The sequence below is a fragment of the Ammospiza caudacuta genome, chromosome 6, assembly GCF_027887145.1.
Source record: "Ammospiza caudacuta isolate bAmmCau1 chromosome 6, bAmmCau1.pri, whole genome shotgun sequence".
NCBI classification, from domain to species: Eukaryota; Metazoa; Chordata; class Aves; order Passeriformes; family Passerellidae; genus Ammospiza; species Ammospiza caudacuta.
The window spans coordinates 14,173,536-14,198,094 of record NC_080598.1 but is presented as its reverse complement, the minus strand read 5'-3'; the positions used below and the strand labels follow the sequence as shown (position 1 = coordinate 14,198,094).

Genomic DNA, 24,559 nt, shown 5'->3' with positions numbered 1-24,559 from the left:
GTTTAATATTTTTGAGACCAACGTCTGGGCAAGTAATGCAGAGAGTTACGTGACATCAGCCTGTCAGAGCAGATTTTGGCATCAGGCTCAGGAACGCCTGAAATTCAATGTGAGGTTATATTGCTAAATTTGCAGCTGACTCATTGACCTGCACAGCTCCAGCCAAGGCAGTGAGGTTATCCACTAGTGTGAGAGTGTCATCACTTACCCTGAAGGGATTTGGTTCACTTCATTTCATTATTTAGATTACTTTAGTTATGTAGAAAACATTTTTGGATTTTCTTATAGAAGGTGCACAGATTTGTCATTTTACAGTTTTATCCAAGTTAGCATTCAAAATGTTATTTCTCCTCTCCCACTGCTACTTCAAGCATTTTTTTAATCATCCTATTTGATCAAAACTCATAATGCAAACACCCACCTCAAATTACCTCATATGTGCAACAATCAGGTGTAGCTGTTTTAATTCTATAATGAAAAGGACACACAGCAGGTAGCTGCAGGAAAGTCATCCCTTTCTCCTGACTTCCTTTACATTCTCTGTAGTCTACATGCTTTTTCTGTTCCAAAGAGAGATTCTGCCAGAACTAATGCATTTCTTTTTTACCTCAAGATCATTTTGACTACTGTATTAAAATGCCCCCAGATAATCATTAAATATTCCTTACAGCTGAGATACTGACAGAACTCACCAATGAGTCACTAACTGTTCACCCTGTTAATCACCCTGCTTGAGTCAACACAGCCCTGACAAGACTGTTTTATATCTTTGGTAATATCAGCAAGGATGGATTACATCCTCACATCAGGAGCAATGTTACTGACTTCCACCCTAGAATTGCCTTATATTCTAACACTCCTTTTTGAAATTCTGTTTTGAATATCTCCAAATATTTGTGGGACATTTGTCTGCACTGAGTAACAGGGTCCATTGTGATCTCAAACCCAGCATCATTTTTAATGCAGGTAATAATTCAGTAATTCTAGAAATTACAGTGGAAGTCTGGTGTAATAACTAACATTCCTAGATCACCTCTGTTTCTGAAGGTGTGGTTTTATGCTACACTAAACCTGTTGAGATGGCAGGCTCTGATCACACTAGGTACTGTTAGCTAACTCTTGGCAATGTGCTTCCCCTTCTTCCCTCATTTTGAAGCAGGAATTCTGCAGCCACAGGTTGCATGGGTTAACTGAATTTTCCATCTGTCAGTTCACTCCACTGAAATCCATTCAGTAGCTGTTCAGCCAATGGGTAGACAGTTGCTAAATGAGGTGTAACTGGGGAAGGCAAGAAGACACAAATATGTCTGGTGGCAGAAGGAACTGCCCTTTTGAGCAGCCCACTACAGGCAGAACTTGGGTAGATGTCACATCAAACTGTATGAGAATATATAACTTAATTTTCTTCTTTTTAAATCTACATATTACTGGCAGTTATATACCAAAATAGATAAAGAACAGTGCTTTCTTTTAAGTGAAACTTGCTTTTAATCTCTTCAGGGAAAGAGGCATGTGCACCTTCCTGTTTCGACCTCACTGTGGAGAAGCTGGGTCTATCACACACCTTGTTTCTGCCTTTCTGACAGCAGACAACATCTCTCATGGATTGCTCCTGAAAAAGGTATTGCTCCTAAACTAATCACTGTGTGCTCAGACATCCATCACTGGTTCAAACAGAAGGCACCAAATGGGCATTTTTCATTAGTTCACTTTCTTAGCAAGGCACAAGTAACTCTTCAGTTTGGTCAGAAACTCCACCCAGATCCCCCCCAACACCAGAACACGTGGACCTGCTGGAGGTAGTCTAGAGGAGGCCATGAAGATGTTCAGAGGGCTGGAGCACCTCTCCTGTGAGGAAAGGCTGAGAGCGTTGGGGTTGTGCAGCCTGGAAAAGTGAAGGCTCCAGGGAGACCTTCCAGTAGCTAAATGGGGGTTACAAGAGAGCTGGAGAGGGATTTTTTGCAAGGGCAGGTAGTGACAGGACAAGGGGGAGTTGAAAGAGAGTAGGTTTAGATGAGATATTAGAAAGAAATTCTTTACTGTGAGGATGATGAGGCCCTGGCACAGGTTGCCCAGAAGCTGTCACTGCCCCATCCCTGGGAGTGTTCAAAGCCAGGTTGGATGAGGCTTTGAGCCACCTGGTCCAGTGGGAGGTGTGTCTTCCCACTGCTGGGGGTTGGAACCAGATGATCTCTAAGGTCCCTTACAAATTAAACTATTTCAAGATTCAGTGAAATAAATAAGCTCATTTGAACTTCCTTATAAACCAAACTATTTCATGATTCCATGAAATAAATAAGTTTTACTGAACTTCCTTAGGTACAAAAAGACAGCTTTGTCTTCACAGGGAAGGAAGAACAACTGTTCAGATATGTCAAAGACTTGGCAGCACCCATTTTTGGATACTCCAAGCAGAGTTAAAATTATGTGAACAAAATCTAAAACTTTAGACTTGCTACTGCTCCCTGGTTTAGTCCCAGAAGAAGTTAAGGAAAGCTCTCATTTTTTCTCTATGGGAACAAAGGTCATTTTCTCTGATTGGCATTTCTGTACTTCAGGGTTCTTTCAGAAGTGCTTTAAGGATTTGATTATTTTGATCAAGAAATGCAACATAGCTGTTTGACACAACAATATTCTAGACAGAACAAATGTTTTATGACAGAGCAAATGCTGTTCCTGGCACATTAGTTAATGAAAACCATCACTCATCCCATCCTCAGGGCACTGTTTCATAATTAAAATAATTGGTCAGTGGGTGGCAGACTTGTACTGAGTTTACTGTAATTTTTCAGTAGTTCCTTTGTAAGTGAGTTTTTTCTGGTTAATGCTGGAAAATTCTCTGTATTCTTCAACGTAACCAAGAACAGAGAAAAAATATACCTAAAATCATGTCTTATACTATGCTCAAGAATAATAATTCATAAAATTAGACCCAGACAGAATAGCACTAAAGCAGTGTGTGACCAAAGCATTCTCCTCTTCCCTCTCTCTTGCATGGCCTGGTGTGATAAGATGGCATAGCAGGTTCTAATAATAGTAACATTAATAAAGGCACTTGTGAGGTTCATAGGTTGGCTAAGGCAAAACAGTCATAAAGATGATGTGATCACAGATTATTTAGATTATGTACAACAGCAACACATGACTTGTTGTAACTTAAAACTTCTTTTGCTCCTAAAATTTATCTATTGGACTGGAGCTTTGGAAATAAAAAATTGCTTAGCAGTTCTTCCCCATTTATTTTCTGTGACTTTCAGGTTTTGGGGCTGATAAGCAGCTGATATCAAATGCAATGCCCATAATGGTCATATATACACTTACTAATCTACAGTAATAATAGTCATTGTATTTTTAAACAGACTAATTTAAGAACATAAATTATTTTTATAAAGATCAGTAAGATTAAAATTCAGACTTTTAAATATTTCCTGGAGAAGTCATGGTCAACCTAAATTTTTTGATCTGAGGTTTTCCCCCTGTATTGCTATTTCCATTTTATCCAAGGGAAATCCTTCTCTTTTCCATTATCCCATAGTACCATTAAATGCTGACTGTGTTTTGTTTTTCAGAGTCCTGTCCTCCAGTATCTGTATTATCTTGCACAAATACCCATTGCTATGTCCCCACTTAGTAACAACAGCCTATTCCTGGAGTACTCCAAAAATCCGCTACGGGAATTTCTCCATAAGGGCCTGCATGTCTCCCTCTCCACAGATGATCCTATGCAGTTTCATTATACAAAGGTAGGAACTGCAAAAAGCACCAGCTTTGAATTTGGCAACAGCACCACAAGGGTCCAAAATGACCTGAAAGCTGTTTTATTTCATTGCTTAGGACATATTGTCATGCCTTTCAGTCAGTTCATTCATTCTCCCTCCTCATTCTCTGTCTGCTACTCACTGTTAGGCTTCAGAAGGAAATGTCTGATTTCCTAATTATGTTTCTTTTGTACTCTTGCCTCTCCAGTGTTGGCTGTTTGAAGTATAAAATGAAGGATGAGGCTGAAGGGAGGTTTGAGCCTTCATAAACAATCCTCTAGAGTGCCAGGAAAGTCCAGTTTCCTTACTCTAATAAGTCTGGGGAAGTACATAACAAAAACACGATGTGGAATCTCATGATGACATACGAGGTGCTTGCTCAGTGAGCTGGAACAGATTCCTGCCCTTGGGTGGTCTGGCAGGACAGGAGTGCCTGGTCACTGGCTGCAATGCCCTGGTTTGTGGCTGGCACCGATCTGAGCTGTGCCCAGAGAGGCCCATCCATCGCTCAGCTCCGTGTCCCAGGACAAGCCGAGCCCCGCTAGCCTTGGCCCGGGGCACGGAGCCGCTGCCGGCCCGGACACGGCTGCAGTCCCACGGAGCCTGCACCGTCCTGGGCTGGGCCAGCCCGCCGGGGCCACACCCGCCCGCCCCACGGGGCAGGGCCGGAGCGAGAAATTGCCCTGCTACATGTCCATGTGCAAAATCACTCAGGCTTTACAACTGGGTGCTCCAGGGGGTTTGTGTACCCTGGGGGCTCCTTTGGAACTGCCTAAGAAATGCCTCCAAGGATCTGGACTTCAAGCTGCAATTTCTTAGACTAAGCTAACTGGATACCCAATGCCTATTAATTATTAACCAGTAGTCCTTGGGAAATTTGACACGAACAATTCTTTTCATAGTAGTTGTGATTTTAAAGTTTCAAACTTCTAATTTTTCACAGCTGTCTAAAGAGCATGGATAAAATCCTTACTAGTAATGAGTATGTATCCCCATTTATATCTTATTTACATATAATTTATTCTCAAATGTATTTTGGTGCTGCAGGAAGCTCTCATGGAAGAATATGCTATTGCAGCTCAGGTGTGGAAACTAAGCACGTGTGACTTGTGTGAAATAGCAAGAAACAGCGTTCTACAGAGTGGATTGTCAGATAAGGTAAGTATGGCTGGAAAACCTCTCCTGTGAATATTAAGGCAAGCAGGATCCCAGAAGTCAATAGTCTGAGCACTGAATGGCAGGTGCTGAGTGATGTATTTGGGCTCATTTCTGTCCTCTTTTCCATAAATAGTCACAAACTATCTGCTATGCAGTCTTACATTACAAGTAAAGTATTAATATTACTTTTCCCCATTAGCTTTGTTTTGGAATTCTTAAAATATGTAGAGAGACCAGATGTCTGTTTATACTCAGTTGTCCTTCCAGTCACAAACTTTTAATTATTTGGGTAATATCCTTCTGCCAGTGATTTTCTGCACCATGTCTTAGCATTAAGTAAAAACAAACTGCCTGTCATAAGTAAGACATGGTTTTTTACTTAAAAGGGAGTACTACAGAAAATATTCTGGTTTAAATAGGCTGTCAGATTAGATTAAATTCCCTTTTGGCTTTAAAATTCTATAGAGCCAAGGCTTTCTTTAGGACTTACTTTAGACCGTTCTTTCTTCTGTGTCACTTTAGAACATTTCTCTGAAGGAACTGGTATTTGAAAGGGCTTCATGAGTATATTCTGTTGCTTCCAGTATTCCCTGCTGACAACTACTCATTTTCCTCTTGTGTGACATTTAACCAACAGAAGAGACCTAAGCCTCTTTTCGCCCTCTCACATGCAAGATGTGGCAGTGAAGGCTGAACACTAACACAGAGGGTTTTAGCAAGCCAGACTGAGTGTACTTTTCAGTGATTATATGGATAAACTTTGGCCTTAAAATCTCCTAAACTGGTTAAGACTCTGAGGAAGAGTTCAACAGCCAGCTGGTTGAAACTGCTCTTTTCACTTGTGCTGGACTCATTCAGCTAACACTTATTTCTGCAATAAGTCAAAGCAGTTGAACTGACTTCTTCCTTTTGACTTTTAATCCCGTTCACAGGAAAAGCAGAAATTCTTAGGGGTGAATTATTGCAAGGAAGGGCCTGAGGGAAATGACATTCGAAAGACAAATGTCGCCCAGATCCGGATGGCCTTCAGGTACGAGACTCTGTGCAATGAACTCAGCTTCCTGGCTGATGCCATGAGAACAGAAGATATTTCTAGTCTGTCCAAGTAGTTACAAACTCAGAGAAACCAGAATATGTTCCTCTTAAGCAGGATAAGATGCTAATTAACCTCAAATCACCTGTCTTTGATGCTACAGAGACATAACTGAACAGTACAGAGACAAAGGGAGTATCTGTGGAAGGTAAACAGCGTTTGCCACCACCTGTTACTGCATTATTCTCGTTGCAAAGATTTCGGTTTCTACGAACATTAGGCTTTTTAAGATTGCTGTAAATATTAAATGCAAACTCAGAATCACGTACTATTTGTTTCATACTGTCTTAACTGTGCCCTGCTGCGTAGCCTGGGAAACCAGAAAGCGTATCTGTAGAGCAGCTGTGCTGTGCACCTGAGGATCCCACAGATGCTGACAGCATGCACCCACCTGAGTTGGTTCTGCAAGTCTCAGTACCAGTCATGGCTTTTAACACTTTTAATTTTAACCATTTTAACCTTTTTTTTTCATTACCAGTTTTTATGGGGTGCAGAATTTTGAGGCTGCCCTTTCATTCTGGAAGGTGTTCTGATATAGTTTTTAATTCAATGTTTCAGCAGTTACATTGGAAAACAAGAAAAAGCAACATTGGGTAATCTTGTTCAATGACTAATTAATTGCTGTTGTTATGTAGGATGTCAGTGAAGAACAGCAGATGAATGCTTTTTAATCTAGCAAATGGAAAGCATCGTGTCAAAATCACTATTATAGATTGTAATGAATCCAATTACATCAAGAAAATTTTGCCTTGAAAGTTGAGAACATTTTTTTATTGCTTTGTAATGGGAATATGTGGATATGCCCATTCCAATTACTTAGAAATTTATGCAGATAATTCTGGTTGCATGTAAAAAGAAATTTTTTACTTGAAAAAGGGAAGTGTTCTTATGAATCAGTGGTAGAAATGCCAGACCTGGTTCTGGTCCTACTTCTGACATATTTTTACACATTTGTTTTAGTCTGTATTTTAGTCAACTACAGCTGAATGGGAAGTCAAGCTGTCTATTTATACAGAAGCCAGCCCACTTGAAATCTGTCATTTCAAATCATGGTATGTTATGTTAAACTATCTGTTTATGAGGAAGTGGTTAGTAAAATACAGCTACTGGAGTATTTATCACTTTCAGTCTTTTTTCTGTTTCATCATCTTTATGACACAGTACTTCAGAAAGGATTAAAGGTGATAACATGATGGCAGCTATGCCTTGTAGAAGCTGCACAGTTTCACACCAAAAAAGACTCGAGGCTGGGGAAGCAGAGGGTGTGGATGCCTATGAGTCCAGCAGAGCAACTCAGCTCAAAGGCCTCCAGTCCCTGAGGCAGGATCTGAGGCCAGGGTTATGGCTGTCTAATATCCTGCATAGGGACACTGGGCTTCTTCAAACAGGCATTCAGCATTAATGCATAAAAAGCCAGTAACTGATACTGGCCCATCAAGGTTCAGCTGCCTTTGAACCCTGCATGTTGTGCTCAGCCAGATGTCTTGTGCCACTTGTATTTCCTAGGCCAGGCCCCTCTCCTGTGCAAGGAAATGGCACTAAAGCAGGGGAAGGATGAATTCCTTATCACCTCCTATAGCTGTGCAGCCTTGCAAGAACACCCCAAGACAGAGATAAACCTAAAGATGTCAGGAAGCAGCCTGGAATTAAGGCTGCTCTGAGGGAATCCAAGGCACAAGAGGGAGAGCTCTGGCCATCCACTTACCATCACAGTTGGCCAATGTCATGCAGAGGGAGCTGCAGTGATTGCAGAGGCTTTTCATCCAAAACCAGGGCTGCAGACAGGTGGTGAGAATTTTACTTCTGCTCTTCAGTGCCCATCCTAATGTCTGCAATGTGCCACATTTTGTATTCCTTGTATCCCTAAAAATTATGTGAAACCACACTATGCTGTTCAACTGTATGAGAGCAAAATTGTCCCAAGTTCTCAGTCAGCAGCCCCTGTTGGCCTCACTGTTGGGAACTTTAGCAGCTCACAGAATGCAGTCTCAGGATTGGTGTCATTTGTTTAGGATGAAGTCTGAGAAAGTGGCTTAAACTGTTCAGCTGCATCAAATGCAAATGTCTTGTTTTGTAATCAGTACAACTTCCTAATAAACTGTTATCAACATAACATTATTTGGAAAAAACATCTGCATCCAGGCTAAATAAGCAACATGCTTGGTATGAAGAATTTCAATTTTAAGTATTTCCATCAGATAAACATTGCTTTACTTGGGTAGTTTCACCTATTAGTGCTGCTTTTGTTGTCACTATACGTTTTTTTAGTTTCCTTAAAATTACACCAAATTTGTGTATATATTTAATACCTTTTCAGCTTTCCTTACCTCAGGTTCTAATAGGTCTGTAGCTGTTATTGAAAAAAAACCAGCTGGATTTGCATATCCAGTGAATGAACAGTAACTGTGATTCTGACAATAACCACAGTAACACATAAGTGATCATGACCACAAGTTCTGCTTTCTTGTGTGCTGCTTTTAAGGGGAAATTGGGCTTATAGCATTATATTTGGGAAATATAAACAGACATCCTTTCAAGCTTCCACTACTACATTTCTCCTGGTCATCCTTTAATTGGGCAAATGTTACTGATTGCCAAGTTCAGTTCTTAAGCTTTGCCTTGTTTTGTTTTTTGAAAGTTTCACTTTTTTACTAATGTGAGGCTGTTCAGAGTAATCTTGAGGGCTCAGGCTGTGGCTGGAATGGAAAGACAGATGCAGCACAAGTCACTGCTGTACACACAGACATCAGTGCAGGACAGGGCAGTGGCTGATCCCCCCAGCTGTGCTGAGGTCAAACCCAGTTAGAACACAGCTGGTTTGACTCAGGGGCTGGAAGAACATCACTGCAGGTGGCAGCTGGGTAAGTACTGCTGCAGGATGGAAGAACATCCTACTTACTCTTTGCTTCATTAGGAGAGAGGCTCAAACATTATTCGAGGCTTCCTTAAATCTGTTGGTTCAAAAGCATTTTATACTTTCAACCTGAAATGGTTAATTATGGTTATTTGATGTTTACAACCTGAACAATTCTTTCTGTTCTGTTACTTTAGCAAACTTAAAGCATTTTCTCTGTGACTGGAGAATACTTTTTTTTTCACAGCCCAGAGCCACCTTATTGTCTCATATCATTGTTCTTTATGTGTGGCTAAACATTTCTGTTCTCTTTGCCTAGTTAAAATCTAAGTCTGAAAAGGTGTCTGTAAAAACTGCTTTTTCTTTCTGTGCCTAAGTTACATTATGTTTATCTTTTGCCACTTGTGGAAGCATTAAACATTACACTAATGAATGACTTGTAAAAGAATATGATTATGGATTTTGTGTGTATATCTCTCCAAAAAAGTGTAGGTCCTCCCAATCCCCACATTTAAGGAGAACTAAAACCATCACAATTAAATTGACTAAACCTAAATAAAGCATGAAAACTAAAAACAAAAACAAACAGTGGAGATAGGGAAGACAGTGAGCACTATTTAGGAGAAGAGGCTAAAGGCTTATCTGGCTTAAAACAATTCAGTATTAATGCAAAACAACCACCGAGACCTGCCATAAAGTTCTGAAAGTGAAACTGCATTGCTGCCCCCACCATGTCTTGGTGCCCCCCCTGCTTCCATGCCCATCCAAGCTGGGCCCCAGGGCAGGGCATGCAGCAGCTCCTGCTGATCCTGGAGCCTCATGTGGATTTGAACTGAGAGTCAAGGCACCCAGCCTGGGAGCAGGAAAGCAGCCCTGACCCTCAGGGCAGAGCAGTTCAAGGTTCTGTGATTTTGTGAGCATGCACAACAGATTTATCTGACAAAACCCAACTAAGAAGCCAACAAGTGACACATTTAAATAAATAGTATCAACACAGATATCCTGCTACAGTCACCATGACTTTTGAGGAAAAGCATAACACAAACCACTTCAATAAGAAAGGGAGTCAAGATTTTTGGATTAAGATTAGAAAATCATCCCTTTCTGTACACAAACTTTAGTTCTGTACACGAGCAGCACTGGTGAAGCACAGGAGCACAGTTCGTCTGTAATTGAGAAATGTGCATGCAGGGGGATAGAACATAAGTAAATAAAGGTAGTATAGAAAGTAATCTTAGCCCTCTAAAGAGTTGCAGCTGAGCCAATTATTAAGGATTAGGAGCAGGCCTGATTTTAACAGGCCACACCTGTAGCAAATCAGAAGAGTTATACAAGAGTGGATTAGTTGGTTGAGGGGACTGGAGTCAGTTGGCTGCTGTGAGGACAAGGAAGAGTCAGTGTCTAGAGGAGCTGCCTACAAGAAACATCAAGAAGGTACAAAACTCTGGCAATATGGACCCCTTGCACTATATGACAACATGTGCATTTCTCCCCCACACCTCTCAAAGCACTGAACACCACTGTTAAACAGCACAGTCTGTATGAAACTGAGACACCAACACCACTGCTTCATTAGTCACGCACCATGACTGACAGGTCTCACATCAAATGTTTTTGAAGGGCTGTTAAAATGGGTCAGAACCACATCAGCATGGAAGCACAGATTGTTGTATCAAACTCCTACCTTCTTACACTTACAAATTTCAGAGGTGCAGGTTTCCAAATACTTTAGATTTACTTTGTGAAAACACCCAGCATTTTTAAATAGCACTTTGAACTAAAGAAGAGTGCTCATTTAATCACCTATTGGATTGTATTCTTCATTCCAGCAGACACACAGTGCAAAGTTCTATCTAGGTTCACAAAACTGATCATTCCTTCTAATGTTAAACCTACAAATCCCATGCCCAGTGTTTACTATTTGGATTTTGATGGGTTAGTGAGGTAAGTACAGATCTGCTAATGAACATCTTGGCAGCTCAGACACAAAAGCAGAATGTGCTGTCCTATCCCTCACAGCTGTAACACTGGCTGGCTCAGAGTGAAACATTACCTGGTGGTCACACACCGTGGTCACTGGAAAGCACACAGCCCCATCCAGGCTAATTCCAGTGACACATCCAGCAGGAAAAGTTTTCAGTCGTTAAAGAATATTGCTATATGATAAATTCTATGCCTTGGAATCAAGCATTGGAAGAAATGACAGCGAACAAAAATTGAAATGACTGATGTTTAAGACACACTCATAAAGCAAAATTCTGTTCACACACTTAAAACAGTGAGAATAAAACCTCTGGCAAGTTATCTTCAGGGATGATTCAACAACAGAAGCCCAAAGAAAATAATTACTGTCATATTACTTCCATTCCAGAGTGTGTGTGAATACAAAATCAAAGCATTTGTATATGCAGTGTAAGGATTAAGGCCAGGCAGGTTAACATACAGCTCCTACTTACATCAAACATCCTTAGGGCTCCCTGACAGGCTGTTCTTCCAGGATCTATCTGGATGCAAAGCACAAATAACCGTGGCCAGTATGTTCCTTCCAAAAATAAACCATTTGGCACATACAGCTCTACAGGGGTGGGACTGAACAGCTCAGTTCAAACCTGTAACACAGAGATCTCAGTGGTTGGCCTGGTTTCCAGAACTGGAAAGAGTATGGATGAAAAAACCTTTCTAATTATGTATAGAATTTTATTTAAAGGAAAGAGAAGGAAGCTAAATACACCATTTCCCACAAAATGGTGGGAAACGGTGTATTTCCAAAAAAAAAAACAAAAAACCAAAACCCAAAAAAGCAGCCTATCATCACACTGATATGGTGCCTAAAGTTGAAACCTAGTAAATATAAAGCTTTGCTAATTGCTCTGGTACACCTACCTCCTGCTGTGCCTGTCAACTGGTCATTTTATCCATTCTAATTTCCTGATCTGTTAATGAATTCTGCTCCCATTTCTGCCTTGGCTTCGAAAGATCCAAACAGATAAGCCAAGTAACTAGACAGAGGAAAGAGTTACATTAATTACATATTTTAATTCTTACATAAAACAAGGAAAAATTAAGAAAAAAATACTCCAAACCTCAGCATTCTTAAACTTCAAAATACCATCAGAAACATGATGAAATTACTTGGGGTAAAAGTGTACCACACTTCTCTGAAAATAAAAATCCTTTCCCCAAACAAACATGTTCCTCAATATTGTCCTGTAAGAATTAGAGTTTAATTTTTCCCATAATCTCAGAATGTTCCAATTTATTTGTGTCCCTAGAAGAGGTCAAATCAGAGCCAGTTTCTTTTTTTGCAGAGCTGCATTGAGGTACCTTGTTGATACAACCCTTCAAAGTTTGACAGCTCTGACTCACCACACTTTCAACCACACCACCTGTACAATGCAATTGTATTTGGATCAAAACTCAGTTTTCACAATTCTCTGGTACCAAAGCCAAGAGATTCCTTAAGCTTAAAAGAACTCTAACATTTCTTCCAAAGTAACTTTATTGCACAATTCATAGACAAAGTTTAATATAGTGGAATGTTCTTAGCTATTAATACCATCTCTAATGTTTAAGTTACAATTTCACATTAAACCTGTAAGAAATGTTCACTTAACACAAGAAAGTTAATTTATTCTAATGCCCCCCACCAACAGCTATTTGCAGTAATTCACATTTTCAAGGTCTAACTTCTGGAACTCATTGCCATGTCCATACCAATGGATTCCTTTTCCAAAATTGTTTGCTAAATGTTGCACTTCAGACTAAGTAATACCAACCAGTACCAAATAACTAGGTTTTCAGTGTTAAAGTATCTATTTCTCCATATAACATACAGTACATTTATTTTACAAGGCACACATTACAGTATCTACATCACAGCAGTGTGAATTACAGCAACTTAATTTAAAAAAGCTGTACAGAATACAAAGTTTACTTTTGCACTATTTAAATAATTTTTGCATTAGTTTATATTGTAATTGTCATTATGCTGCAATTAACTTGTTTGCATCATTATAAAATTACATTTTAAGAAGTTCATGTAAGTTCTCAGCAGAAAATCAACTTATAAAATTTCAGTTCAGAAGTATAATTCTTGAAGTACTTGAAAAATAAAGTTAGCTTGAGTCTTTCATTTAGATGCTCTTTCTGTTCCAGTGATATAAAAAGTTTAAAAAATTCAAAGATTATCTGAAAGTTCTGAACATGGACTAATGCAACCTCAAAACGCAAAAAGAAACCAAACTGGTGCATTATTAGGAACACCTGCACATGTTTTAGTGGGAAATCCTGGGCCAGAAACGATTTCCAGCCCAAACAACAACTGCCTTTATGCAACCAAACACTCTATACATTTACTGAAGAATATCTCATTGCTATCAATGGCTTAAGAAAAGGGGAAAAAAAAAAAGAGCTCTCAGCTGTATACACTCCTAAAAGGATTTTTCCATAGCTAAATACAGATTTACACACTAAGCCATACTGGCTCTCAGGTGACAGAAACATGAAGGGTACGTTGCTCCTTTGTCTTAAAACCTATGATAAATCTGACAATGGTGTCACAAGCCAAGCTCAAACAGGTGCCATACTCTGTGCACATTCTTTAACAAATTGATGTAATTAAGTTATTTTGTAGCCAATTAAGAAGAATAACCTAAATGTGCATATCTACATGCACACATGCCTTTTAGTTCAGAACCTGTCTGTGATAAAAGGACTTAATCCTTAGGGCATCATGGAATTTTAACAGGTATGGTAAGGAAAAATGCAGTCTCACAGTAAGCAAGATCTATGCTGTTATTCCTTCAAATGCTACACTTGAATATTTTAACTTGAGGTTACTGAGTGAGAAAAAGTAATACTTGTTAATATACATATATATATATAAAATTAATTCTCTACAGTAGCCACTCATTTCCATAACACTATTTATGCAAAAGAGGCCTAAGATGGGTTTCCTGAATACTAACAATTTTAGACTGTCTAAACTCAGCTCTTAAAGGCTTTATTCTGCTAGACACAAAATACTGTTGCACTCCAGTTGAGATATCCCTTTTCCAAGCTGTCACATGTGCATCTCAGTCCAAGCCACACTATTGTTAAAGAAGTTTCCCTCTGCTACATAAAAGCATATTGCACTTGTAGATAGAAAGTAGAGCACCCTTACTTAGATTATCACTTGTAACTCTTCATATACCTTTTAACTCTGATCTCATCACTTCAAAAACTCAAGAGGAGCAGATAAAGCCACAGCATCACACTAAACTACACCTTAAGTGCTAATTCAAATAAAGGCATTCTCTTCAGAATATGCCCAATGTTTAGAAATAATTATAGCTGTTCTTTATCAAAAACTACTGAAGCTGATTTACTGCTTTTAGGATTGTGTACGAATTTAATGTTTCCAAGCTAATAAGACTATGCTAAATATCATATTTAAAAAAATATTCTAAGAGATAAGTCTTGTTAGAAGAATAAGGGGAAGTGCACAAGTACATTTACAGACCTGCCTACACTCTCAAAAACAGATTTAAAATAATTAATACTAAAAGTTATAACAGATCAGATTAAGTATCTGTAAACACTAAGAGCAGCAATAACTTCCTACTGAAGAACAGGCAGTGGGACATCTTCAAGTTTCAACAGTAAAATTTCAAATTAATAACCACTAGTGCTAACTCATCATCTTTATTCACATTAGTTGTGAATAAGGGACTGCTTTGAAGGGTAGGAACTGTGAGGTCAAGCCATCTGCCACGGTTCATCTCTGTAGCAGGACACTGCGATGCTCAAACAGCAGTTTGCAGTTGTAGTTGTGCTGTTACAAGTTGCTTCGTCGAGTAGTTGAACTGTTAATTAACATCAAACGTTGTTGTTAAAGTAAACTGTGTTAATGATCCAAGAGTTTGCTGAAAGAACAGTTCAATAACGAGGACTGCACACACAGAGACTTGCTCAGATCCCCTGTGCTTTAGGAGAGCAGCGCAGACTCACAGCAGCCGAGGGGAGAAGGGAAGGACAGACTGTGAAGAACGGCAAGGAGGGGGAAAACCAGACGCTGGGGAAAAGAAAAGCTTCAAGTGGTTGTGCCACGATCAGCCTGTGGGCAGGGTCAGGGTCTGTGGGGCTGCCCAGCCTCATCCACCATGTTAAGGATGTAAGTGGCAATGTCATCTTCTGTAGGGGCCTCTGACACCACCCAGGAGTCTCCTGCCCCAGTCACCTGCCGGCGGCACACGGGACAGTTTCTGTGGCGGTCACTCCTGTTAGGAAGGCACAGAAATGAGTGCTTTTCGCTGGCCACAAAAAGCCAAAAGAGCCCCCAAAAGGACAAACAAAACCCAAACAAAAACCAGCCCAGTGAGAACTTCAAGAATGATCACATTAACTGGATTAAGCCACCTATCTATTTTGCTTGTTTAAAAACTTCTTTCTTTGTGAGGAAGATTTCTGAATGCAGCTCCATTCTTTGAGTGAAAATTTGGAATCATGTTCCTCCTAGTCCTTTGCTCAGGTCAGACAGGATCATCTGGCTACCTGGCCAGAAAGTTTAAATGGAAATTCACTGTCTAAATTAATTCTTCCTATCTTCAGGAATTCAGCTGAGGTCCTTAGAAACCCATCTCCACAGGCTTCCAAGATAAAGAGAAGAAGGAGCCTTTTCCTGGGTCATGCAGCCCACAGAGGTTTAGAACTGGTCCCGTGGAATCCCAACTTTTGAGCTGGGAGCCTCCATTATGCCTTAATTAAGAGGAGATCAACCTTAACAATTGCAGACCAAAAAAAAGCTTGGTGCAGCTGGAATTTAGTGAGGAGTTCAGCTGATTCATCAACCAAAGCAGTGTATAATCCACTCTCCAGCACAGTCACTAAACTAAGCCCTGTCCTGCTGATCGATGTTAGGACATTTTCCCAGACGAGAGAAATGACTTGCTGTATTCTGAGATCCAATGATTTTTACAATGTTTTTCCTTGTGGAAGCCTGGTGTTTGTTACAAGAGTAACTTCCCTGGTAAGACTTTCAAAAAGCCACAAAACAAATTCTTATGCACAAATTATGTGCAAATCCATTTGCATTAACTAGCCAACAAAACCCTTTTTGAACAGAGCAGGTCTGTGTCTCCTAATGCTAGACTGCCTGGACACTTCCCTAATCCCTGAAGGCCTGTATGGTCAGACAAGAGCTGTATTCCTCCACAAAGAAGTTCTTCTCTCCCACTTTTCCAAGAACTGATGTATCAGAGATGCAGAAGCTGAAAAGGTGTTCAATTTACTGTGAAGCTGAACACTGTAAGGTACACATTATATACATTGTTATAAATTTGAAGGTGCTGCCATGGAGAAGAAATATTTTCCTGGAAGAGTCTGATATAGTTAAATGAGTAAATTGTATGCTGTTTATCTGAAGTGAAAGCATAACATATGGAAAAAAACCTCCCTGATAGTTATTTCCCAAGTAAGTGACAGACAGTCCAACTTGCCTTCATACTTGCACAGTCTTAACAAGCCTTAAATGAGATTTGTGAAGCATAACATGCCAGCATTGCATATACCATCTTCTCAAGTTTCTGAGCAAGACTGTAACAATTCAATTTTAGAAGAATAAAAAGATGTAAGAAATTACAAAACAAATGCTGAACAGCATTTTCACATCTCTTTTTTACAAAATTTCCTGCCTTCCTTCTGCTTCAGTCTGCTTTTACTCAATTTTAAATTATTTGGCAACCACAGAATCTGTCAAATCAAACTGAAACACGCATACTATAAAATAATGAATGTTCTTTTGTGTATATTACCATTTATCAATGCATTTCTGGCAGAAACTGTGAGCACACGGCAGGATGAGATCAGCACGCCCATCCATGCAGATGCAACATTCCTCTTCATCTGTCAGCTGTTTAACCCTGCAGAAGAGAAGACACTGTTTTCTTCCAGATGTTTGATATTTATGCCCCAGTAACTACATCAGTTATTACATTTTTCATAATAATTACTGATGGCCAGAAAGAAACACCTGTGCTTTTAATTTGTGAATGGGCTACTTATGTCATCCCAGCCTATGTTAGCAGTGAACTAAACTAAGCCAGAATGTGCATTTATTTTTTGTGTTAGTATTTGTGTCAGCTGCTTTTGGTGTTGCCAAGGGTTCTGTAAATTCCTTTTCATATCAACAAGGAAGTGTGAGGAGTTGTAACTGTTTCATATCACATGACTGGGAAAAGAACAGAAACACTGTTTACATTAAAGGCAGGAGAAGAACCTGCCTTCCTTCCTGTCACTGCACCTCAGGCTGAACTAATTCATAATGCACTTTCCAAATTTCTGTGTGCTGGTTTATATCCTAGACAAAAACATGCACGTCAAGAGGATCACTACCAACCAGAATGCAGCTTCACTCATTTCACATGGCATCAAAATGCCAGGGGCTGAACTACTCACTAGATTGAAAAGGCTGATTTTAGCTTGCAATATGCTCCATATGAGTGCTCCCCAAATTAGGACTCTCAAGATGATTGTTACCACAGCTTTTCCAGTTAAACTCCCTGGTGTTTTTGTTGGTGGGGAAGCTTAAAAATTATCTCACTACCAAAGACAGATGTTGACATTTTATATCTTTTCCCCAAATATGAGGTATCTTTATCTAATGTTCTTAGCAGGAGTATCTCAAATGCTGGCACCATCAAGACTTCTCAAGGGCAAAAAGATGCAGAGCATCCTCAGCTTTCACTGGCCTAACCAGACATGTAAAGTTTGCAATTTTATGGTCACAGCTCACTTCCAAAACAACCAAGGAACTGTTCTAAAATGCATGGGTTGTTCCAAAAACCCTAATTTGGGAATCCCTGTTCTGACCTGAGGGACAGAGATAGCATTCTAGAAAAAAAATGGCATTTCAGGAGTTAGTCCACCTTAATGACTACTGACCAGACAATTTTTGCTTAGGTATCTAAGGGAGCTTGTCAAATACAGATTCATTTTTGACCTGTACAGAATAGCCAGCTACTAAACAGCAGTCAACATGACTTTGTTCTCTCTTTCAGTAAGTCCTTGGGGTTTCCTTTTTAATTTGCTGTTGGAGAAATACTTTAAAGTGATAGATTTTTTTTTACAGATGGCAGTTTGCATACAATGAGGACAACAATTTCCAAGAAGCCTGCTCACTGGGTTCTTTAGACCTGTTCCCTTCTCGTTTTTCTCCCCCATGCAATTCTCAGTACTAACCTTCAATAGCACTTGAATTTTTGAGATTTGCTGGTGTCTACACAAGCAATTATAAAAGGCCTATTTATAAAGCTTCTGCAAAGTCAGCTTTAGTCACAGTACTAAGTTCCTGAAGAAACAGTAAAATAAAGGAGTGACAGACAAAGGAAATGCTTATCTCTTTGTTATCAGAATGTATAAACCACTTAGGCATATTTTGAATGCTCTGAATAGGAAGTGGATGTTGTAGAGATATGGGGTATTATTCCAGGGAAAAAAGTTAAGAATTGAACAGATAACACTTGCTATTTTTAGATAGTGAAGGCTAACTTTGCAGAGCTGAAAAATGTCTGAAGGTGAGAAGAACTTAGGCAAATGGGTGGTTTTCACAGAAAAATATACAGAAGATTTCATTGGTGCAGAATACTTGAAGGTGCTTCAGCTTATATTTTCCTTAGTAACTTGCAAAACTTGGGTAAGACACAAGCTCACCAAACTTCATCATATTAGCAAAGTATGTTCTGTTTTTATTTGTGAATGATACTGCCTCGAGTAATGAAGTTTACAAACAAGAAGGATCTCCTCTGTCTCCAAGTCTGAAAAACTGAAAAAGAAACTCATATAGGAAATCTTTTATTCTCCTTATTGACTTTAGCAATATATAAAGTTGTTTTGCCAAAGTAACTGAGGTCTAAGTTATTTGATTTGTTGTTTGAAGCAAAAGACCATTTCCAGAAAAATGTGTGAGAAAGCAATTTTCCTGTTCTTTCTCAAACATGTTCACAATTTACAGGAAATTAAATGAAAATAAAATAATACCTTCTGCAATCCACTGACAGAAAAACCAAAGGGCTCTATGGAGTGACAACACAGGTGACCCCTTTTTCCTTTCAACAGCTGAAGAGTGACACTCAGGCTGTTTCATGAAAATACCTGGCTGCCAGCTCTTCACTGGTGAACACAGAGAACTCTACCATTTACTACCTTTTCCTGTAAAACCTAGCTCTACCTCACTTTAAACTGAGTTAGGACCATGAACTTATTCAGGAAAAGTAAGGAACTACTGGTAGCAGCAACACTTCCACACAGGGAAAGGGTGACAGGCTTCTTGCTTTTACATTCAGTTTGAACTCAAGTTATTGCAGGTGTTGACCTCAGTCTTTTGTTTTTCCTCTGGTTAACAAAGCAGAAGGTCAGCATGAGTGAGACAATTCACATTTTTCCAGTCTTGCAAGTTAAATTATTACCATAATGGATGGGTTTCTAGTGGCAACAGATGGGAACTTCCACATGCCAAATGTAAGAGGAAGAGAAAGTTTAAGTGGAACAATAACAAAATGTGTTTAAACAAACACTGTCAAACCCCCTGGATTTGTAGCTGCAGCTGATTCCGTTTCCTCCTGTTCCCTTATTCAGGACACTCAGCATTTACTATGTTCCTACTAGAACTGATCTCTAAAAGGGCTCTGCTGAAGCTAAGGTGTGGTAGCACCAGATTTCAGGAATTAACCCAAGTGCACTGCAGCTCCCTTGGTGCAAGGGAAGGTGTCTGTTCCTGTTTGTGATGGTACAAAGCTCTGCAGCTATCAAGAACAAGCAGGTATTTGCAGTTCAGGTTTGAAGCACAACTCCCAAAATGCTTATGCTGTAACTGTGTATCCAAATACCTTCCCATCCACAAGCTGGCCTGACACGAAGACAGAGACCTCCAGCTCTCAGCAGCTTCTTCAGAAGTATCACTCTGTGCAAGAACTCCTGCTGCTTGATTGGTGATGTCTTTATAAAGCTGAGTGAACTGATACAAGTTCAAGATTCTGGAAGCTTCCACGATGCCACTTGTTTTATTTATCTTAAGATATGAGAATTGTTTACAATTACTTATCAGGTTTTAACTTGGCATTGCTCAGAATGTTTGTACAGCCCTGCAGTTCTCATGTAAGGCAGCAGCCTCCTTCCTCAGTGCCCTTCACCACATTAACAAGCTGCAATCTGCCTCAGCACGTCAGGACTGCCCACAGCTGCAGAGTGAGGAACACCACAGGCAGCACCACAATTTTAGGGCAAGGACATTTCCAACACTACTCCAATGGATTCAGGTGTGAGTAGGGACCTAACATCCAAAGAAATGGGCTGAACGTAGAACCAGGCACAGGAAAATCAGTCATTTAATATCTGAACTCAAAATTGCCTACAGTGATGGCTACCTTAACAAAAACTAGGAGTAAACAGCAAAGTACCAACTGTTGGTTTCAAACAGAGTTTGCCTTGTTTAACCACACATTAAGATTGCTCAGGGGACTCAGGATCATTAAAGGACTTTACCTTTAAGGACAGGATAGAGAGGGGAAAATCTCCTCATTAGACAGAGCAAACTTCATAAGGTTTTGTCATTAATTAAAACATTTAATCTTTAGATTGGTTTTCTAAGGGATCAGACTATGTACAGGCACACTAGCTCAACTGATAATGCCTGAAAACCTGATTAATTTCTACTACTAATTTCAAAATCTACAGTTGGCAGTTTGTTGTACCATTTGATTACTCGACCTCACAAATCACCTGCATTTGTAACTAAAGGCTGTAAGAGCTCCACTGGAAGGCATCACTCCTTTAAACTTAGTTATAACTATGTTTTTGTTGTCGTGCTTTTTGCAGAAACTTAGCATTTAGACTTAATTTATCTCCAACAGCATCTTTGAATGCATCATCTGTATCAAAACACGTGAAGCAGGTGTTGGATTTTACAAGTAAAACTGACAGTCCTCAAATCTGTGCATCAAATTAAAATGTTCACACTTACTTTGGTACATATTATCCTAACGATCACCTTCCAGAAAGCAGAAGAATCAGATCCAGGCTGCACTTCAAACAACAGATGTTTGTCTTGTCCAGAAGCCAATTTTGCAGTACTGAAACAAAGCAACATCAGTTTAAAGCCATGTGCTGGACCTGCAAAGATCAGCAGCCTCAGCCAAGTGTGATTATTTATGGTTCACCTGTATCCTCTCTATCCCTAAAAGAGATTTTAGCAATACTGCCCAGGGGCATCAAATTATAGAGTATGACTTTCTTAGCATGTCATTGAATACTCAATCCATTTCATTTTAAACTGCACAGCAAACTTCAGAAAATGTTGAGCAAGTCTTCTGATCCAGCACCAGCAAGCAGGTGTACTTCATAGACATTTAAATTCACATATACTCTCACTGTTTATTACACTAATCACACAATCTCTTCTCCAATCTGAAAAGTTATTTCCTCAACAGGTATGTAAAAAAAAAAAAGCCTGTGAGTACCAGCATATGCTGATGAGGTGACTTTTTGTTAGTATATATTAATAATGAGTAGTCAGGTGAACGTGTCAGGTGACCTAAGACTTGTTTCTTTAATGGGACACAGACACAACATTCTAGTCCACAAGAATCAGAGTATTTTCAGGTTTAGGTAAACACTGGAAAGAAAGAAACTACTTGAATGACAGTAATTTAGAGTGAATTATACTAATATATGCCTGGAGTCTCAGGCAAAACATCAGGTTACGTTCTTCAAAATCTATTTATGTGCCTATCCAGAAGATAGCTGTGTGTTTTTCAAGGTCATTCAAAAAAGTGTGACCCTCTCCAAGATAATTTCTAAACTGAATACAAATTCACATTTTAGCTAAACAGCAAACATTACAAAGCCCTTATTCAGTGTGTGTGTGTGTTTCCACTTCATTTTATCACTCTCACAGTGTACCATAAACACAGGCTAAACATGACAACACTGCTTTTTTGCTCATTTCCTTTTACTGTCATTGTGCTGCTCTAGCAAAAGGCAGGCTATGAAAAATCAGACAAAAAAGCAGCCTGTTGTTTGGGATTATCTAGGTCACTGGTTTGGGACAGTAAGATACAGCTCATCCTTAATGAGGAGCAGCCTGGCACGTCTGCAGAGGTGCCAGGGATGGTCACCAACAGCTCTGTCCCAGGTGCCACCCTGCCCACGTGGATCTGCTGTCCCTGGCAGGCTCCTGCTGCTCCTTCCCACCCAAACTGACAGGCAGAGAGGAAGCAGCATTGCCTCTTCAGGTGGAAGGGAGAACAATAAGGGACACAGGTGACACTAACACAAAGATGACTCTAAACCACCTCTTGTGAACTGTTAAGAGAGAGCAACACTTGCTGGAAGAAGAGGACTGCAGAGAAGGGAATTTAAGGAGAAAAGGCTTGGGTTTGGAGTGTAATTACAACCATTATAAAAACATAAAGAAATGAAGGATAATTTCAAAACCATTGGGCCAGTTCTGGCTTACCAGCACACAATAATATATTGCACACAAGGTCTTTGTAAAATACAAAAAAAAAAAAAAAAAAGAAGCAAAGTAAAGCTTACATATCATTGAGTTCAGCTACTCTTCCCAGAAACTCTTCATAGGTTAGGAAACCACTTTCTTGAACCAAAGAGGCATGCTTTGCTACTTTTTCTGGCAACTTGTTAATTACAGTTTGTGTGTGGTTTGAAATCTGTTGACCCATGGTGAAGCTCTTCACCTCAGTTTTGCAGAGAGAAGTTCTCATTCACTTGTGGAGTCTCTGCCAAAAATATTTGAGAGTTACATTTGTGTGTTTGTGAATGGCTACTCCCTCACTTTCTTTTAGCCTACAATAATTATTCCACAAGTAACTGAATAGTTACATCAGAAACAATGCAGAACACTTCAAAGAGTCTGGAATGTGGCATTATAATCTTACTAAAAATGTACTGTTTTGCTTACAGCAATACTTATATTAAATTGACATAACTTTCCACACAGATTCAGCTCCAACACACACATATATAAATACATTCAATGGAATGGGAAAAAAAAATCTTAAGATGACAATGGTAATTTATGACAAACTTTGTTTATTCTAAATATTTGTGAGTGTGAATATCAGAATGTTTGCAAGTAGGCACATCAATGTCTCTTTATACATAGACACCACATTAGGAATCAGCTTTCTTACATCAAACTTACATTAGCAGATCAAAAGAACTCCCATGGCATTCTGAAACTGGTAAGCCAAGGAATCTGTGTCAGTGTAAACCAATTTAGAGACCTCCCTATCCACACAAAACACTCAACTTCAGGCTGTATTACAGAACTGACTTGCTCAAATGTCTCCAACTCTGAATTACTTCACCTTTCCTTCACACCCAAATCTTTTTCCCCAAAAGTCTGCCGAAGGATCAATGCCATGCCCTCTGAGTATTTATCTACTTACTCCCCTTCATCCCCCTGCATCTGACTTCCCCCAAAATGCCTCTTTGCAGAGTTCATTGTTCGTCAAGCAAACCAGTTGTGTCAGGCCCTTTTAAGACTTCTACAGACGGAGGTATGTGAGGGCAAGGGAACTGCAGAACATCCACCTAAACTCACACAGGAGCAGTCTGAATGAGCTGCGTTACAAACTCCTGAAGGGAGGCACCACAGAGAAAGCAGCACTTTGTCCTGCAGGCAGCTGCAGCAGCACTTGGGCTCAACCCCGCCCAGAACAAAATTCACAGCTGTTGAGATCTCAGCACGGTGCGAGAAAAACACAGCACACCAAGCGAGCATACTGAAGTACTATGCAATTTCACCACAGTAAGGTTCCAGTTAATGGCTGGAGTTGTGACTTAATTCTGTTCCCACACATGCTCCCCCTCCAGTGACGTTTCTCCTTCCCGATAAGGCTCCAGCGCCTCCTGCCCCGCTCTCCGGGGTTCGGTGAGCACACGGCCAGGCCCGCACGTCAGCAGCACAACCTGGCACCTGCGGACACCTCCTCCCGGACCCGCCGGGCTCTGCTCCCCCGAGCCCCTGAGGGAGCGCCGTGCCTCCTGCGGGCTGCCCAGCTCAGCACCTACACCGCAGCACTGAAAAGTTCGGGGAGAAACACCTGCGAGGGCGTTTGCAGAACTGGATATCGGGAAAGTTTCACCCGAGGGTGGTCGAGCACTGAGCAGGCTCTCCAGGGAAGTGGTCATCACAGCAGCGACTCTGAGAGAGTTCAAGAAGCGTTCGAAGAACACTCTCAGGAACATGGGGATGACTCTTGGGGTGTCCTGTGCACGGCCAGGAGCTGGACTTTGATCCCTGTGAATCCCTTCCGACAAGCCACTCCATGAAATGTTCCCTATTGTTCACCCTTCAAGACCTCACACACCCCGCGTCACCCGCAGACCCACGAGGCGCCCCCAGCAGCGCGGACGGGCCCCGGCACGGCCCCTCACGCCCCAGGCGCGCCCCGCCCGCCCTCCCCCGGTGCCGGCCCTCAGCGCGGGACGGGCCGCGCTCAGCCCGGCTGCGTCACGGCCGCCCCGCCCGCTCCCCCCGCCCGGCCCTGCCTGCACCCGCCGGCTTCCCCCGGGCCGGGCCTTGCGCTCGGCGCCGAGGGGCGGCGGGGGGCGGGTCCCCGCTCACCGCATCCCCGACACGTCCCGCGGAGGAGCCGCCGCCGCCCCACGGGCACCGCAGCGCCGCGCCCGCTCCCC

General features: G+C 40.8%; 2 protein-coding genes across 5 annotated transcripts in view; one reads left to right on the top strand and one right to left on the bottom strand.

The window, feature by feature from the left end:
• Positions 1 to 9,281, top strand: part of AMPD3 (adenosine monophosphate deaminase 3) — a 32,595-nt gene extending 23,314 nt beyond the window's left edge. Inside the window, exons 12-15 of the mRNA XM_058807943.1 lie at positions 1,501 to 1,621; positions 3,570 to 3,743; positions 4,806 to 4,916; positions 5,849 to 9,281. Coding sequence (XP_058663926.1) covers positions 1,501 to 1,621; positions 3,570 to 3,743; positions 4,806 to 4,916; positions 5,849 to 6,025 — 583 coding nt within the window. The 3' untranslated portion in view covers positions 6,026 to 9,281. The remainder of the gene's footprint in view (positions 1 to 1,500; positions 1,622 to 3,569; positions 3,744 to 4,805; positions 4,917 to 5,848) is intronic.
• Positions 9,282 to 11,747: 2,466 nt separating this feature from the next.
• On the bottom strand, positions 11,748 to 24,559 carry RNF141 (ring finger protein 141). Of its 4 annotated transcripts, XM_058807946.1 has the most exons (7): positions 24,489 to 24,555; positions 23,061 to 23,097; positions 22,436 to 22,635; positions 20,862 to 20,970; positions 19,729 to 19,910; positions 16,657 to 16,764; positions 11,748 to 15,123 (listed from the first exon to the last, which is right to left on the bottom strand). In XM_058807946.1, the coding sequence occupies exons 3-7, from the start codon at positions 22,618 to 22,620 to the stop codon at positions 14,973 to 14,975; spliced, it is 735 nt and encodes a 244-aa protein (XP_058663929.1). In that variant the 5' UTR covers positions 22,621 to 22,635; positions 23,061 to 23,097; positions 24,489 to 24,555; the 3' UTR covers positions 11,748 to 14,972. The 4 variants fall into 4 exon arrangements, with proteins under 4 accessions (XP_058663929.1, XP_058663928.1, XP_058663931.1 ...); XM_058807945.1 differs by lacking the exon at positions 23,061 to 23,097 and having other exon boundaries at positions 24,489 to 24,559; XM_058807948.1 differs by lacking the exons at positions 23,061 to 23,097; positions 24,489 to 24,555 and adding an exon at positions 23,965 to 23,995.

What these genes read in the sequence shown, in the direction of transcription:
- RNF141 (XM_058807945.1), bottom strand. Translation starts at nt 22,620, where the DNA reads ATGAGAACTTCTCTCTGCAAAACTGAGGTGAAGAGCTTCACCATGGGT. An exon ending in GTAGCTGAACTCAATGATAT is followed by an intron (nt 20,971 to 22,435) that starts GTAAGCTTTACT and finishes GCTTTGTTTCAG; the next exon opens with TACTGCAAAATTGGCTTCTG. An exon ending in CAGAAATGCATTGATAAATG is followed by an intron (nt 15,124 to 16,656) that starts GTAATATACACA and finishes CCTTCCTAACAG; the next exon opens with GAGTGACCGCCACAGAAACT.